This window comes from Marmota marmota, unplaced genomic scaffold (assembly GCF_001458135.2).
Source record: "Marmota marmota marmota unplaced genomic scaffold, marMar, whole genome shotgun sequence".
NCBI classification, from domain to species: domain Eukaryota; kingdom Metazoa; phylum Chordata; class Mammalia; order Rodentia; family Sciuridae; genus Marmota; species Marmota marmota.
The window spans coordinates 25,495,372-25,512,885 of NW_026000153.1; the positions used below are offsets into that span (position 1 = coordinate 25,495,372).

A 17,514-nucleotide genomic window follows, 5' to 3' on the forward strand; every position below is an offset into this window, starting at 1 on the left:
ATGTAGGTGACCTTGCTCAAGGACCAAGGCGGATTAGGGTGTTCCCGGTTTAAGATAATCGGGTTTAGGGCGTTCCTGGTTTAGGTTCTAGGTTTAAGGTTTAAGATTATTCCTGCTGGGAATAGGGCGCATCCTGCTGCCTGAGTTCCCCTTGAGTTCTCACGGGATTCAGACAGTATTTTTTGGGAGACAGAAGCCCAGTGGATGTGGATTTGGGCAGAGAACGTGGATTTCCCCAGAACGTGATTGTAGACGGCTGGTGTGAGTTCGGGAATAAAGAGTTGCTGTTTGAATCTACAAGCTGTGTGGTGGCTCGTGATTGTGTGCCCAGCCAGACTGCGGCATTTGTGCCCAGCCAGACTGCGGCAAAAAGGAACCCAATAATACATCAAAGGGAAAACAGAGAACAGACAAATGAAGAAACATGTGAAACAGAAACAATTTATGACAAAAGATACATGACATGTTGCAATAAATGTCAACTCTCCAATTATCTCTGGTTCAGGACACTATTAAAAATATTCTAACATAAAAAAACACTTGAGGCAAATTGAAATAGAAAAGCTTTAAAAAGAGAAAAAGGAGAGGCAGAGACAGAATGGGCACAGATATAAAAACCAAGTACAAACAGACACAATGAAAGTAGTGGTGGCAAAATACAATTTAAGGCAAAAAAATACTAATTCAAATTTTAAAAATATGATGCATTGGATGACAGTGTAGTTGATAATACATAAAAACAGCATCCAGCTTTTATCCTCCAAAAAGCAATGAATCAAAATACATGAGCCTAAAATTATAAGAATGAGTGTTATAATTTAATAAAACGTTTCCATTAAAAATAAATAACTAAAGATGCAAAAGAAGCTGGGCATAGTGACACTGAGGCAGGAGGATAGCAAATTCAAGGACAACCTGGATAACTAAGCAAAATCTCATCTCAAAAATGTTAAAAAAATGTTGGGGATGTAGCTCAATAGTAGAGCACCTCTGAGTTCCATCCCCAATATTACAATAAAAGAAAAAAAGGATTCTCACTGAGAAACTGAGAAAAACCACCTGCTATTAGAAACTTGGATTCATCACACAGGGCACAACAAGAAATAAAACTAGGGTAAAAAGAATGCATAAGCTGTGTGTGTTAAGAAAAAAACAAATGCACATTTATGAAAAAAAATCACATTTGCAAACTCCTATAGTTTATTATTTTAAAAAGACTAAAACACAAAGAACAAATTCAAAGATCTCTAGTGGTTAAGAATATGGCTCTGTGGCTGGGGTTGTAGCTCAGTGATAGAGTACTGCCTAGCACATGTGAGGCACTGGATTCAAGCCTTAGCACCACTAAAAATAAATAAATAAAAGTATTGTGTAAAAAAAAAATGTGGCTCCAAGGAAGAACCTATTATAGGTCACTTTTTCTTGGTCTGGTTGAAGCTGCAAATGGAATCTCAGGGGTTGAGGTGCTGATATAGGGACTGTGTGTCCATTTGGCAAGGGATTCCACACCATAGACAAATATAACAAAACCAGAAATTAATTACATACATGTTTAAAAGAAAGAAAAACTTAGTCATTTGAAAATTAAAACCAAACTCTGGCCTAAATAACTGGGCCAAGGAGGAAATTAAGATACAATAATAGTCTGTAGACAATTAGGACAATATACACAATCATGTGTCAAGACAAATAAAAGAGGCAAGAGAAATAAAAGAGGAGGAAAACTAGTTATCATGACACTTGTGTCTTTTATAACAGAAAGAAATAAAATAAATGAACAACACAAATCCATTCTTAAGGCAGAAGGAAGAATAGTCAAAAACAAGTGAGAGCAAAACATGACAAAATTTATTAAAATCCAAGAAAGATAATAAAATAGATAAATCTTTTAAAAATGTAAGAATGTAAAAGTTTATCAAGAGAAAAAATAATTTTTAAATCAAGAATAATTTGATAGGCATTCATAAAAAAAACCTTAGAAAATTCAATGATATCATAATTTTTGTTAAAATATTCAACAAAATCAAAGTAAAGGAAAAGCTCTTAAAATAGAAAATACAGGTATGCAGTGGCTCATACCTGTAATTCCAGCTCCTGGGGAGACTGAGGCAAGAGGGATCAGAAGTTCAAGTCCAGCCTGGGCAACTTAGCAAGACCCTATCTAAATATATATATAATTTTTAAAAATATAATAAAATAAAAGAGGCTGGGGTGTAGCTCACAGGTAGAGAGTGCTTGTCAGCACAAAGTCATGCATTCAATCCCAGCCATCACCAAATTAAAAAAGGAAAAAAAAAACACAAAAGATGAAATTGAGTCAAACTCAACCTCCTCCACCCCCACCTCACAATATAAAGAAAATCACAGATTTGGATGTTCTTACTAATAAATTATTAAAATTTGTCATAGGGGAAAAGATGCTGATGTGCTTGTTTACAGCAGGAACTTGGCTCAGTGCTTTACACTTATTTGTCTATGTGTAAATACACATGTGCACACAGAGTATCCACTATTATTAATCCGCTGTTCACATGAAGAAATTATAGTGAGGAGATGATGGTCCCAGGTCTGGAAAAAGGGACCTGAAAGTGGTGATGGAGCTCAGTCCAGAAACCCATGATCTTTTAATCTATAGTGCCTATGGCTTCAAACTATGGTCCCAGGACAAACAGCATGGGCATCACCTGGGGGTTTATTCAAATGCCAGTTGTGGAGCCATGAACCCAACCAATTACATCAGAAATTCCAAGAGTGTAGCCCTACAGTATGTGCTTTCACAAGCCCTTGGGGGATTCTACTGCACAATGAAGCTTGAGAATCACCCTAACTTGGCCCCAACTCCTGAGATGCACATTATAATTTGGGGGAGAGTTTGTAAAATTTCAGGTGCCCAGGCTATCCCTAAGTCAATGAAAATGAAATCTCGGGGGTGGGGGAAAGTCTTGTTTGAAGTTCCTCAGGTGTTTACAAAGAATAGAATCATTACTCTCATTTCTTCTCTTCAAATTTTTCCTTTTATATGATGTTTGCAGGGGGCAAAATTTGGGAGGAAAAAATGCAATACAGCTTTGAAGAATCATGCATCATTTTCTGAGGGCCAAGAAGGGGAAACTAAATATAAATACAAATGGAAGTATAAATACAAATTTAAGTGTAAGTATAAATGTAAGTATAGTCAGTTACTAGAAATGCCATAAACGCTAGACCCTCACTCGAAGCTGTACCTGGTATGTTTTCTACCTTTTAAACATCTTTTTTTCTATACAAATATAAAGAATCCCTCTAAAGCACCAAGTTTAGCTTTCCTTTCATAATGTATCAATGGACTAAGGAGAAGGCCTAGAATAAACAGCTATTTTAATCACCTGAAGCAGAAAAGAACACCCTTGCCTCACACTACATGTTATTAGAAACAAGGGTCTACAGTTTTATATTCTCAGCTTTTGAAAAAGACTTGCTGGCAAATTCTATTCAAGTATCAACAGCCCGTTCCACTACGGTCTGGTGAGCCTCCCAATAAGAAAGGGTAGATTTTTAATACCTGTACATGATTTTGAATCTGTTTCAATGACCTGGAAACATGAGTAGAGGTCAGAACATGCAGCTCCACTAAGCAGTGCCTCACCCTGTGACAGCTGTAACCCACGCCTCTACCCCCACTGTGTGAAGCATCAAGTCCCCTTCATAGTCTGGTGTGGAGACAACACTGACTGTTCTCACTTAAGAGACAGGAGACAGAGCATGAAAGTTCTGCTTCTGGTTATACTGCTGGGAAGCTCTATGGTCAGTATTCGGGTTCTGCTCTCCCTAAATCCGTAGCCAGAGCCCTGAACCACTACATAAGCCTTCCAAAAGTGGCACTGAGTTCCTATGAGCAAGGAGAGGTCAATGCTAGAAGTTGATTTCCACTTCCAGGTCCTCTCACCCCTGGCACCATGACCGAGGCATGGTCTTCACTTTGGCAGTGCCTTGTGTGCAGCAATGGAGGTACATGGCAGGATTGCTAACCCAACCCTCAAGGGTTCCTTTTAAGGAGGGACCCCACTGGTTCAAGACCTGCATCAATGGACAAAGTCAAGAGCAAACGTGAGCAAGGAGAATCACATAAAATAGCCTCAGTCACCCACAGGCAGAGCGTACCGGAATCTCTCCATCCTAAATGCTTCACCAGAGGAAGATACCACGAGCCTTCTGGAGTACTGAGAGGACCAACGTGAACTCCTCACACAGACCTTTTCATTGCTGCATTCACAGGAGAGAATATCCCTGCCCAATGGGTTGATGAGTACATATGACAATATGAATACATTTATAAATTGAAGCTTAGTCACGTGAGTAGAACAGATCAGCACCACTGTCCTGATCTCACAGTTAGGACACAGATACCATGACATTACAAACACAGTACCTCTTGGACAAGGAAAGAACCACAGGGAAATCCTGCAGGTTGTCAGACTAGAGAATCACAGAAAGGCACAGCGGGGAGAGAGTGGCATCAGCTTCCCCAAATATCAAAGCATCCTACCTACCTGCAAGTAAACCCCAGATATTGCCAAGGGGTATATGGGAGAGAAGAAAGAACACCATTATTAAGTGTAGATTACTTACCTACAGAACTAAAATTGGAGTCACTGAAAAAAAAACTTACATTTTCATACATTTTTCTAGATTCATTAAATTTCTTTTTTTTTTTTCCAATTAGTGTCATTACTTTTCTAGGAATTTACAAATTACTGAAAGCTTTCGCATGTAAGGGAAAATCTTTGCACATGTAACCTATTAAAAAGAAAACAAAAGTTAAACAAAAATTAAATTGATTAAATTTAAAAAAATGTAAAGGAAGATTAGGGTTTTAACTCTGTGGATGAGCACTTGCCTAGCACGTGTGAAACCCTGTGGTCAATCTCTAGCCCCTCAAAACAAAAAGGACGGGAAGGAAATAACCATGACACCTACATTACCAACCATACCCCCCACCACCACAACATTTCACATGGAACAGTTTATAAGAAAACAAGGCATTCAGATTTGACTTCACTTTGAACAAGATCCTGTAATGGTTGGGAAATGTCCAAAACTTCATCAGAAATAAAATATAAAATAGCCCTTGGATTTGAACACTTTAGAAAACATATATACTCCAGAATCTTTTCAATCCACACTTGTCCCTGTAATGAAATGTGAATCATGGTGTTAGACTTATTTTTACCTACAGGAAAATTCTTCAAAGTCCAAAGAAGTTATACCTTAATCACCCTTTGGATCCGCTGGACTGAGATCCGTGGTTAAATTATAAAGCACTGAAGACCCCAGCATCTGATTGTCTTAATCTCACTCTTTCAGCAAACCCTGTGAAAGGTGTGCAGCCCTCTCTTCCCAATCAGGCTCATGTGTAAGTTTAGGTAGGGATGCTCTATCCCCAATGTGGCTGAGAATGGGGCAAAGAAGCATGAAGCCAAAGGAGCTTCACCAGGAACAACGTGGCTGTAGAATCTGAGTGACAGCTTGCCTTCTGTACCTGTTGCTTCCTGTGGAAACCACAAGAAATCTTCTTGCCCTGTTCTCCTTCAGTCCCTTAGCTTCCTGATGAACCCTGGTGTTTTTCCACATACCCTGCATGGGACCTTCCTGCTACTTCTAGAGAACTATGAATATAAATTTATTCCTTCATGACAGTCATTTCTACATCTTACCATATCAAGTAAAACCAATCCCAGGTCCAATTTAAACAGCTGACATTTGGGTAGACGATCCTCTATTTCAGGGGTCTACTGGCCACTGACTGTTTTTAGAAATCAAACCCAAACCTACCCATTTTCATGTTATGTACGGCTGCTCTCACACCAAAATGACAGCTGGGTAGTCACAGAGACTATGTAGCCTGCAAAGTCAAAAACATTTACTATGTGGTCCTTGGCAGAAAATGTGCAAACCCTGTTCCAGTCATTTATTCCACAGACGGCTGTGTGGAGAAAAAAAAAAAAAGATTCACAGTGTCCCCATCACACGCCAGACACTGGAAATATGAAGGTCCATCTGAGATCCTAGAATTCCATCTCCTACAACATAGGAGATGTTATGTTGGCTTAAAAACTTTTTGGGGAAGTGCTATCAGTTACCCATGAACCCTGGAGAGACTCATATAATCTTAATGTGACATATCTGTTCTAAGCTACACTGCCATGCAGAGTTCCCCACAAACTGCCAAACCTAGGTTAAATCAGTTAAGAAATGTCTTCCCAGACAACTAGGTTAGTCTCCTTGGTATAATTAATTGGCATTTTCTCTTGTGTACTGTAGAAGACATACAGGTCCATCTAACAATGACTGTCAAACCAAAGAGACATATAGGAGAAGACACAAGGCCACTGTATGCCCCTCTACTGCCCTTGACCAATAAATTTTGAAAATCAATAGAAGCCAACAATCAATTTTTATCCACGGTATCAGTGATAAATAATACTACAAAAGCTGATAATAGTCTAATTGTTCTTGACCAAGTTTAGAAGATTAAAGGTTACCAGGTTTCGAATTAAAAAAAAAAAAAAAAAAAGACGACGACGACGACAGGTTACTATCTTAGTTAACTTAATGTCATCGTGCCAAGAGACTCTAATTCCAGGGGCTCTTATTTTGGTCTCAAGCTGCATGTCTTAACAAGAGCACTGGAATTTTAAGCTCCATCAAGATGTGGTCCCTGTTTTTGATGTAGTAGTGCTAGAGAAAGGAATGAGATTAATCCATTAGATCCAATTTTGTTGCATGAGGTTTTGCTCATAATTCAAAAGAACTGAAATAGAAAATACACCCATTTTAATTGATAAATAAAGTCTTTTCTGACAAGTTATTAAAGCATTTTGTTCTTGGCAAGACTTGAATACCTCACAAGTCAAGTAAAGACGCTGATTCTCTCTAAAGAAGGGATAAGTGACTTATTTTCTTTTATCCTGAAGATCAGGTTTCCAAAGAAACAAAAGTCGTTACCTGTGTGAGTCAGATTTCCATCACTATAACAAAATGCCTGAAATAAACAATATAAATATAAAAGGTTTATTTTGGCTCACAGTTGCGGAGCTTCCATCCACTCTATAATGAATTGGTTCCATTGCTTTTAGACATACAGCAAGGCAGCACATCATGGGAAAAGCACAATGGTAGAGTAAAAACACTCTTACCACATGGAAGGAAGGAAGGAAGGAAGGAAGGAAGGAAGGAAGGAAGGAAGGAAAGAAGGGACAGGAATCCTACAATCCCCCTCAAGAGCAATCTCCAATGACCTTCCACTATCCCACTTCCTCAAGGTACCACAACCTACCAACAGTACCCAGCTGGGGACCAAACCTTTAACACAAGTACCTTTAAGAGACATTTGAGATTCAAACTACAGCAACACCCTCATGTCAGAGAAAAACCCACCAAATCAAAAGCTTTATGACTTTCCTAAGGAAACACAAAGGAGGGTAGTGGCAACCACCAAAAAACATACTCTGAGGAAACCTTTCTACTCTTTGGCCATCTTTCATTCATCCTCATTATTCTTATTCTTTCCCCACAACACTTTTTTTCTATTACCCCAAGTCTTCCCCTATCCCATTCTCCTTCTCCCTGCAGAAAATGGACACCCCTTCAGGATGAACAGATCATTCTCCCCTCTCCTTATCACCAATGCCCTCAGGCTTCCCCTGCCAGCACTGAATCCTGCCCAAAGCCTCTGCTTCACCCCATGATCGCGCTCTTTGCTCTGCCCCTCTATATCTATATCTGATCTCTCCCTCCCCACTGTCTCCTTCCCTTGGGTTTTAAATATTTGTGTGCAATTCCCATATTCAGAAGGAAAGGAGAGGAACGCTTTCTCTTACCATCTCCTCTCTGGCTCTTCAGTCTCTCTGCACTCTTCTTACAAATGTTGATAAAGCTTATTCTAAACCAATTGCTTCCAATGCATCAAATCAATGCAGTCTCTTCAAACCATAATCTCTCCAGTGAAATTCTCTCCCAGCTTCTCCAAAGATCATAGGTACAAGACAACTCTCTTTCCGTGTTTCTCTCTGGCTCTCACACCCACGATTATCTGACTTGGCTGAACCTCTTCTGGATCCTGTACCCTAAGTGCATGTCTTCCCTAAGGTTATATATTTGGGATTAGATTGTATATAGGCTAAAGGGTTGTAACTGTGGTAGATATAGGCTTTGTTTTGAAACAGCTAGAAACTGTACAGTGAGCTGTGAGTGATTCTGATCCCTTGAAAACTTATTAGAGGCATTTAGAGTTCCCTTAGTGGTCTCATCTTACTCTTGGTCACTGGTGGTAGGCGAGGCTGAGGAAGGACAAGGAGTCCTCTCCAAGCCAAAGCAGCAGGTGCAGAATTTCAACCTGGAGTGGGGCGTGGAAACACGCTCTTGAAGAAGAAGCAAGCAAAGCAGAGCAGAAGACTGGAGTGGCTTCCCAAATTCCTTCCAAATCCACAAAAACAGAAAAGGCTTTACGGTAAAATAAGTTTGGGTTTTATACAAAGCCAAATGTTTTACTTTCTCCCAACACGTCTTTAAGCCTTTAATCTAGCAAGGCAGAGCTCTCAAGAGAAGTGGGAGGAAGTGTTTTTCAAACATGCTGTTACCTTCTCTCCCAGTTTTGGGTTTTCTTCTTCCATTCCCCACCCCCATTCTCCTCTTCCCTTCCCAGCCTCCCACCCTTCAGCCCCTCAAAGAACTGGCTGGGCAGGTGGAGTAGAGAACACACAGTGAGCACTCTACTATACTGCTCAGAGAAACGGATGGTCATCATTGCAAGCATATGAGCAGGGGAGCCGGACAGCAGGAGCAGACCTTACAGGATCACCCTGGCTTTTCTGTGGAGAATTGGCTGCAGCTGGGTGCAGAGAGAAATTGGGGTGAGGTTACTGAGACTGTCTAAGTTGAGGACCATCTGTATATTTCCCTACTCATTTTTCAGCAGCTATTGCTCCTGAGGATTCTGAGGCTTAGGAATTAAGCAACACCTACATTTCACTGTTGTGGCTGGGACTTGGTCCTCTGAACCCCAGAGTATCCTGAGAATAGAAACCAATTGGGGTAAAGCATAATGACATGCATCTTGATCACACACACTTTGAGGCACAACAGTCTGTTTTCATGGATAATGTGAAATCCATGGATAAAAGGTTTCCCACTGCCACAGTTTGGAATGTAGCTTGAGCATGTCCCCCAAAGGTTCATGTGCTGGACCATTAACTCCAGTGTGGCAGAGCTGGGAAGTGGTCAAATCTTTAAGAGGTGGACATTAGTGCAAAGTAATTAGATCACAAGGACACTGCCTTCAGAAGGGATTAATGCTGGTCTTATGGGGTGAGTCCTTAAGAGAATGGCTTGTTACAAAGTGAGGCCACTCATGCTCTTGGCCTCTTCGACATACAGTCATTTCCCTTTAAGCTTCTTTGCCAGGTAGTGATACGGACAAGGAGATCTTCATCAGAGGTCAAGCAGATGGGGCCACCTGATCTTGAAGTTTCAGCTTCCAAAACTGTGAGCCAAATAAACATCTTACCTCTTTTCTCTATACATTACTCAGCCTTAGGAATTTTGTTACAGGAACAAGAAAATGGAGCAATATACCCCTCATCCACAAAAAAGGAAACAGTTGCAAGGACATTTCTTTCAAAACCACCATCAGAAGTCAGACACTCTATAATGATATGCTAAATTAAAGTACACATTATGCAAAAACTCTGGTTTTGTCACCTACAAAGGTTGGAATCGGTCTAGAATCTAATCTGTACCATGCTGAAATTGTTAAAACTCTAATGTTCTAGATGTTTACAAACATGTCAATCTTCTTTATGTAAAACTTGGATTTTTTTATTTTAAAATTCCTAATGTCCAATTATAAAATAAAATTTTAAATGTTTTTATTTAAAAAAAAAAAAAGATTATCTACTCTGGCCACACTGGTGCCAAACAGCCAGAGTCACTACAAATGACCATCCGGAGTTTTAGGTATGAAGTTGGCAAAATCTGCATGATCTGTCATTTCAAAGGAACATTCTCCCCACCCCCCTCCATTGGCTCTAAAAACTGCAATAACTAAGAAAGTAATCATCTTCTGATGAAATTATCCACATCAATCACACACATACTGGGCCCTCAGTCATCAACTCATCTATGAAATAATCCATCCAAGGGAAATAATCCCTTGACAGTACAAAGAAGAGGGCACCTTTGAAACGTTACCCTCTTCGCGTCTCCATCCTGTCTTTAGGCCCACAGCTCTGTTATTACTGAAAGCATGAAATGTTTTACATGTAGCTATTCAATCACAGTTGTACCTCTTATCATAAATCTCATCACATGTTATTACATTCCTGTATCTTCTCTTAACTGAGACTATAATTTGTTAAAAAATTAATCCTCCTTTCAACTTAGAATGAATTGTAACCGCCTGTTGATCTGAGGACTCTCTTGGGCAATATTGTCGCCAGGCTGCCCCCATGCTCAAAAAGAAAAAAGAAAAGCCTATTTCTTAAAGACAGTTGGAATGTCTGGCCTTCAGATCATACATGGAAACACAGAGAAGCCCCTGGCAGTTCTCCACAGGGAAGCACCCTGAAACAAGTTCATTTTGCTACCTCAGGAACTGAATTTCCTTAGGAGCGGCCAGGGCAGAAAGTTCTTAGCAAAATTTACCTTCTTTTTTAATCATGAATCTTAAAGATGACCATAAGCAACATTTTGAGAGACAATGCTGTACATATAAAACATTGCATATACATAAAACCTATATATAAACTGAAGTAGCTGCAAACACTGGATAAAGATCACAAACCAAAAGAAAACAAAAAACAACAACAAAAAAACAGCAACAACAACAAAACAAACAAATTAAAAAATAAAATAAAATAAAAAACAACACCAAAATTGCCAAGATGCCTTACTTTTTGTTTTTTTGCACCTTTTCTTGTTTTCCACCTAAGCAGGTACACACGCAGACAAGGCTTCTGTTGGTTGTTCTTCTTCTGTGTCTCCATTTCTGGGCAATCCTGTTCAAGATAAGCTTTAATGGTGACAACAGAAGGAGAGTCTGGCAAGAGTCACTCTTGGGATGAGACATCTAGAAGTGCTAGAGCATGCTATCCTACAGTTTTAAATAACCAACAGTGGACATAAATATATAGGTAAGTATCATGCCAGAGTTTCCCAGGCCCACCCTCTTACATGTCCATGGCAATGCCAGAAATGCAAAGCTTTAGTATCACAAGAGTTATAGGAGTTCCCAGTATAAGTAGCTAGTCATTTTAGTAGAAGGGGCAAGACAGCAGGACCTTGGATAATGATCCACCCCAAGCCCCAAAGTAAAGCTTGCACTGATCTCCAGGGTCCCAAAATAGCTCATGCTGACCACAATGGGCCCTCCTGAACCAAAGGCTGGGGTATCTGAGGACAGCTCTCCCAGGAATTATCTTTAACCACCTTATGACACACCTGGAATAAATACAATAAAGGGTAGATTCTGAGGTCTCCACAGTGATTTGGCCACTGACACTAGAGATCAGACTCAGGAACAATTAACTGATCCACATGCATCCAGAACTTTCAGCCCTGTCAGAGACAGTTGTCTACGGCTTGGTGCCTCAGCTTACCTCGGACTTTGTCTTCCTCACCACTCAACCCTACTCTGTCCTAAACCAGAACTCAGATAACTAGCAGACTCACAGTCATGCACCAAACCAGATGTCCATGACCTCAGCAAAAGGAGACTAAATCCAAAAAGAATGACAGAAGGATAGATAAGGCATTCCTATAAGCCAAGAAAGATAAACAGATAAAGACAAAGCAACCTCCAGAAGCTGTATTTGAAACAGCAAAAGCCTGGAAACATCCAAATGTCCATCCCCACGTGGATGGATGATCTAACTGTGACATCATTAATTCTACTCAGCAATAAAAGGGAGCAAACTATTGATATGTGCTTTAACACAGATAATCTCAAAATAAATATGCTGAGTGGAAGAAGCCAGACAAAATACATTGATTCCCTTTATACAATGCTCTAGAAAACAAAAACTAATCTATAATGAGAGAAAACAAATCCAGGAAAGGGTGGGTAAGGAAGGACTACAAAGGAGCATGGGAAAAACTGAAGTGATGGATATTTTCATCACCTCGATTCCCGCCATAGATCAAAACACAAAAAATTACACATTTTAAAAAATGTGTAGTTTATTGTCCTCAGTGTATGACACCTCAACAACTGTTTTTTAAAAAAATAAATAAAACAAATTGGGCAAGAGGCTACCAAGGGACTTGGTGTGACCAAGGACAAGTAGAGCAGTAGTTATGTTCTCAAGTCGTCGTGAACACTGAATTAGTGAATCAGGAAATCCTGAGTCACTGGCCCTGGAGGAAATAGAGGGAATAGAGGAACAGAGCTCTAGTCACATTTTTGTCAACCAACCAATATATGACCTTGGCTTACATGTGTTTCTGTTTAAAGACGCCTTACTTAAAATATATTGTTGATTCATTAACACTGAATTTACAGCCAACAACACTGTAACTCATGCCCAAACAACGATCATCTAACACAAGTATTTTCTCTATGAGCCATATTACAGCTTTCTTGAGCTCTGAAACACATCAACACTATGCTTTGGGGCCATTTCAAACAGTGAAATCACCACCAACAGCAAAAAAAAATACAATGGGAAAAACACGACACCACATAGACTACCAAAAGGACACTTGTCCCCAGTACAAGAGCCTTCTTCAACCTCCACTGGGAATGTGTGTGTTTTCTCACCGCTCTCTGCATGTCCATGGATGATCACAAGGGTACCATGAATATGAATTTGGGGATTATAAAAAAAGTTTTAGCAAATAGGCAAATTCACAAATATGTATCTAACTTCTTTGTGCCTTGATACCCTCATCTTTTTTTTAATATTTTTTTTAGTTGTAGTTGGACACAATACCTTTATTTTTATTTGTTTTTATTTTTTATGTGGTGCTGAGGATCGAACCCAGTGCCTCGCACGTGCTAGGCGAGCGCTCTACTGGTGAGCCACAGCCTCAGCCCCTGGTACCCTCAACCTTTAAATTGGAGAGAGGGATAGTTACTTCCGCTGACTACCATGAAGACCAAGTGTGCTCATCCCTGGGATCACTTAGAACAATACAAAGCACACACGAAGTGTGTTGAGTTTTAGCTGGTGTTCTTGTTGCCACTGGTATTACTCGGATCTGGACTCTATATCCATAGCTACAGGCACCTCCCTCTCTCCATGTGGCACGTACTTCTCTGCATTATTATCTACTTCCCTACATACCACTCCCAATATCTGTGAACATTCCAAGGACCAGACCACATTCTGTGACATCAGAGGCGCCACAGATCGTGCCTAAGCTGAGACTGCTGGGTTTTGATCTCTGTAACTTATCTTAAATACCATACAAACTGCTTTGATTTGCAGTACACTACGTTCAAATGTAACTTTGGCATCATCACTGCTTAAAAACCTCAAGCTTAAGGAAATAATACCAGCTACCTTATCTCTAAATACGCCAATGCCCCCAAATTATCAGAAACTTACCAATACTAATATTTTAATGTAATTTCAACTCTTGAGAAAAACTTATTTTATAGATACAATGGAAGTCACCAAAATTAAGGCACCATGATTTCCTGAGCAGCAATCGGATCTTTTCCTGACTCTGATGGACAGAAATAATGGCAGAAATACTGTTTTTGTTTTGAATCTTCAGAATGATAGCAAAAAGACAGACTAACGACTTGAAAAGACAGAGAAGACTGACAAGTTATCAACCACTAAGATTACTGAGTCATAATCCTTCCAATTTTGGAAAATGCTGGAATTTTAAAAATCATCCATTTTGCTTTATAAGTATTTTTCCTCTCATAGGTAGGATCCTGACAATTAAAATTATCTTTTATAACTTTCTCCTTAACATTCAATAGCCATGAGAGAATAAAAGCTTTCAAACAGGAGACTTCAAACCTCCAAAGTAGAGCCTTCCAATTCCAAACAAGATGAAGTATGATCAATCCTAGAACAAGCCAAGGAAGACTCAAGAAAGTGGCCAAAAGAAGTCAGATTGTGAAGGGGCCTCAGGAGGAATATGGTAGTGAGTTCCCACGTTCTTTATTCCTCTTCGAATCCCAGACAGGATACTGTGCTAGTCTCCAGCCCAGAACTGCCAACAGACTCAGGTCAGAAAAGCTCCAAGAAAGCCTGTCCCTCAGCCAAAGGATCAAGAAAAGCCCAACCACATGCTAACAGTTTCCTGACACTCTAGTTTCTGGGGGGAGCTAAGAAAGAAGCTAATTTTCTACCCCTTCCTGGCTGCTTGCATAAGCAGGTACTCACACTCTAATCTTCAAGCATGGTGTCTGTTAACAAAATGGGAGCAGATCTATCTCCCACTTGGAAGCAGGCAGTGAGCCAATTCCTCCTCAGGGGTAAAGTAGGTAAAGTTCAACAGAGAGCTCAAGTTATAACCCCACCCCGGGTCCATGCGGAGAACATGGTGGTCAGAGGTAGAACTAAATGACGTCTGCTTCCTCCTCACCTCCCATGTAATCTGTCTCCACCTACATCCTACAATGTTGAAGCAGTGTGTGTGTGAGCCCTTCACCTCCACATCCCCTAACGTGGGTGTTAGCACTGCCCAGCAAGGAACAGAATACCCACACCAACTCAGATCTACACACTACAGGTCAATAGTGAATCTGCCTTCTAGATTAAATAGAATCCAGATTCACACAAAATAATACTCAAAATGACTAGAATACAAGTGAACATCACCTTTCAGACCAAGAATGAGGACAATGACAACTTGAATGAGAAAACACAATTATCAAGTGCCAACACCAAGAAGACAGAGAGGCTGGAATTATCTGTCAAGAATTTTAAAGCAGACATCATAAAAATGCTTCCACAAGAATCACAAACACTCTTGAAACAAAGAGCTAATGTGCTACATCTCTAAGTTACTCACAAGTAGAGAGATTATTTTTCTTCCTTTAATCTTGGTGATTTTTAGATTCTGTGGATCAGTGAACAACGTGTTAAGACTCCAACATATTAGAAGCCAACTGAGGCAACAATTCAACCAGGTGATTATTAAGATTCTGCCAGAAGAGGCATTATACAGGGATAGCAAGACAAATGATATATGATATGTTTTCTGGTGCAATGTGTTGAAAGGGGACACACACAAAACCACCAAATCAAAATGTACTGGGTTAAGTGCCCCAATAAGGCAAAAATAAAACAATAAGCGAACTCCACAGGATAACACAAGTCCAACAAAAGAATATGAAAGTGTTTTCATATAGATCAAACAGTAGACAAACAGATGGGGGAACAAGAAATGCAAAAATAGAGGATAAGGGGTATTAACTGTTAAAGAAGGCAAAAACAACAAGATGTCATGAAAGGCAGCAAGATACAACACCACAGTGTACAAGAGTTTCTCAAAGACCAGATCATGACTATCTGACCTTACCGACCAATTGTGCGACACAGCTGCTGCAATTTTCCAACTTAGGAAAGAAAAAGGTAGAAGTCATATCATTTTTAAGTTAGAGTCTCAGAATGTTTTGGTTTACAGTATACCATAAATGAGAAAGAACGATCAACCATTGCAACCGGGCAGAGAAATGACTGCTTAATAAGAATGGGTGTAGCCACAATAATGCGCCCTCCTCCGATTGAATCTTCCAGGGTAAGCAGAGCAAGCAGAGAACCACCCTCTTCTATGAGAAAAGCCCACTGAGAGCTGCACCCTGGGGAGGTTGATCAGTCCCCAACAGCCAGGAACAGGAGAGTGTCTTCCTCAAGGTGCAGTAGCACTAGTGGGAAGCTGCTGCACTGAATACTGAGCTTGAGGATGTCATGCTCTGAACCCAACTCAACTGTTGATCCTAGAAATTCTCTAATAAGAACAAAATGAGCAGGCAAAAACGGAGATAGAAGAGAGCCAAACTAGACCCAAAGAGGTACAGGCTTAAGGCAAACACTCGGTCCTCTTTAGTTCCAAGAGTAGGAGAACAGAAAGAAAATGGAATGATTAAGACACTCACACAGTAGTCCTACATTATCCATGCAGGATAATCCAAGACCCCCTCCCCACCCCTTGTGGATGCCTGAGATGGCAGCTAGTACTGAACAATATAATACCATGTTTTTTCCTACACATATATACCACCCATGATAAAGCTTAATTTATAAATTAAGCACAGTAGGAGATTAATCATAATAACTAATAATAAAACAACAATTATGATAAGATAATAAAAGTTATGTGAATGTGGTCTCTCTTTCAAAATATCTTACTGTACCATAACTGTGACTTCAGGTTACACTTGACCACATGTAAATGAAAACATGGAATGTAAAATCCAGATAAAACTGGATGACTAACCCTTTCTTCTCTCCTCACTATGACCACAAATAAACAGGGATGGCTCTTGAGATGCAGTGAACACTGAAGAAAAAAGCAAGGCCTATCCTGATACCTGCCTAACCCCCTCATAATCTATCCTGTGAGGCTCCATCACATAGGGTCCCTGATTCCCACCTATAGCTTCGTCTACACCCAGGCCTGGGTGCCTTTAGCTGAGACACTCTGCAAACCATAAGGTGCTCTGACAAAAGCTGGTTCCTCTCACACCCTCTTGTTTTGTATCATCCTTCTAATAATCTAAGGAATTGGGCTTCAACTTTTAGGTGAAACAGAACACAAGCTCTTGACAGAATATCTTTCTACTAAAAATATACTCCCTCCAGGCAGGGACTTTGGCCATCTAGTACCCATGGTGCTTGCAGCACACAGGACAGTACCTGGTACTAGGTGGGTGTGCACTGGTAACTTATGGAATGAATACCAACAAGTTAGGAAATTGAGAACTAATCCTCTTAACAATTTCAATCAAATACATTCTAAAACATTCCCAAGTTAACTGCATCTAGCTTTGGGTCAGTTTTTTTAGTGCAGAGGCTTATCAGGGATGCCAGTGGCCCTGGTGGGGTTGGCACTTAGAGAGAACGTACATTCCAGAGCATAGAACCTAGAGAGTACCACCCATGCTACTATCAACATCTCCATCAGATTAGGTTTTAGTACCTGTCTGGCAAGGACTTGGGGTGCAATGTGAAGCCATGTAACAAATCAACAAAAACAGAAGTTTTAGACTTTTTCTCTTGGACTCATCCTGGGAGAACCCAATCGTAACATCTATCTTGGTGAACAATGGGAAGAAACAAGAGCATGCAGGTCAGATGTCCTGCCCTGGATCCCAGGTCCTCTCAGGTCAGTCAGTGAAGCCCATGCCCACTCAAGATCACAGCAGACCTACACACACCTTGTGGGAAACAAGTCAGAGGTCAAGATGCCCTCCACCCCAGCCCAATTTGTGGTAGCCCACCTTTACAAACAACAGCTACCAACTCTGAAGGCCCACAGTGTGACAAGTTGCCCAGAACAACCCAGGAGGCAGCA

At 40.3% G+C, this 17,514-nt stretch overlaps 1 protein-coding gene and 1 long non-coding RNA gene across 9 annotated transcripts in view; one reads left to right on the forward strand and one right to left on the reverse strand.

Annotated features, from left to right (window-relative positions):
- Positions 1-529, forward strand: part of LOC125611549 — a 1,341-nt gene extending 812 nt beyond the window's left edge. The window contains exon 2 of the long non-coding RNA XR_007341761.1: positions 374-529. This is a non-coding gene — a long non-coding RNA (uncharacterized LOC125611549). The remainder of the gene's footprint in view (positions 1-373) is intronic.
- The window catches only part of Grb10 (growth factor receptor bound protein 10), a 175,481-nt gene that overhangs the window by 134,961 nt on the left and 23,006 nt on the right, over positions 1-17,514 (reverse strand). For 6 of the 8 annotated variants that reach the window (XM_048786618.1, XM_048786619.1, XM_048786622.1 and 3 more), the window contains exon 3: positions 10,929-11,033. The exons of the other annotated variants lie outside the window; for them this stretch is intronic. In XM_048786618.1, the coding sequence (XP_048642575.1) occupies positions 10,929-11,021 (93 nt within the window). In that variant the 5' untranslated portion in view covers positions 11,022-11,033. The remainder of the gene's footprint in view (positions 1-10,928; positions 11,034-17,514) is intronic. 8 annotated transcript variants of the gene reach the window in all.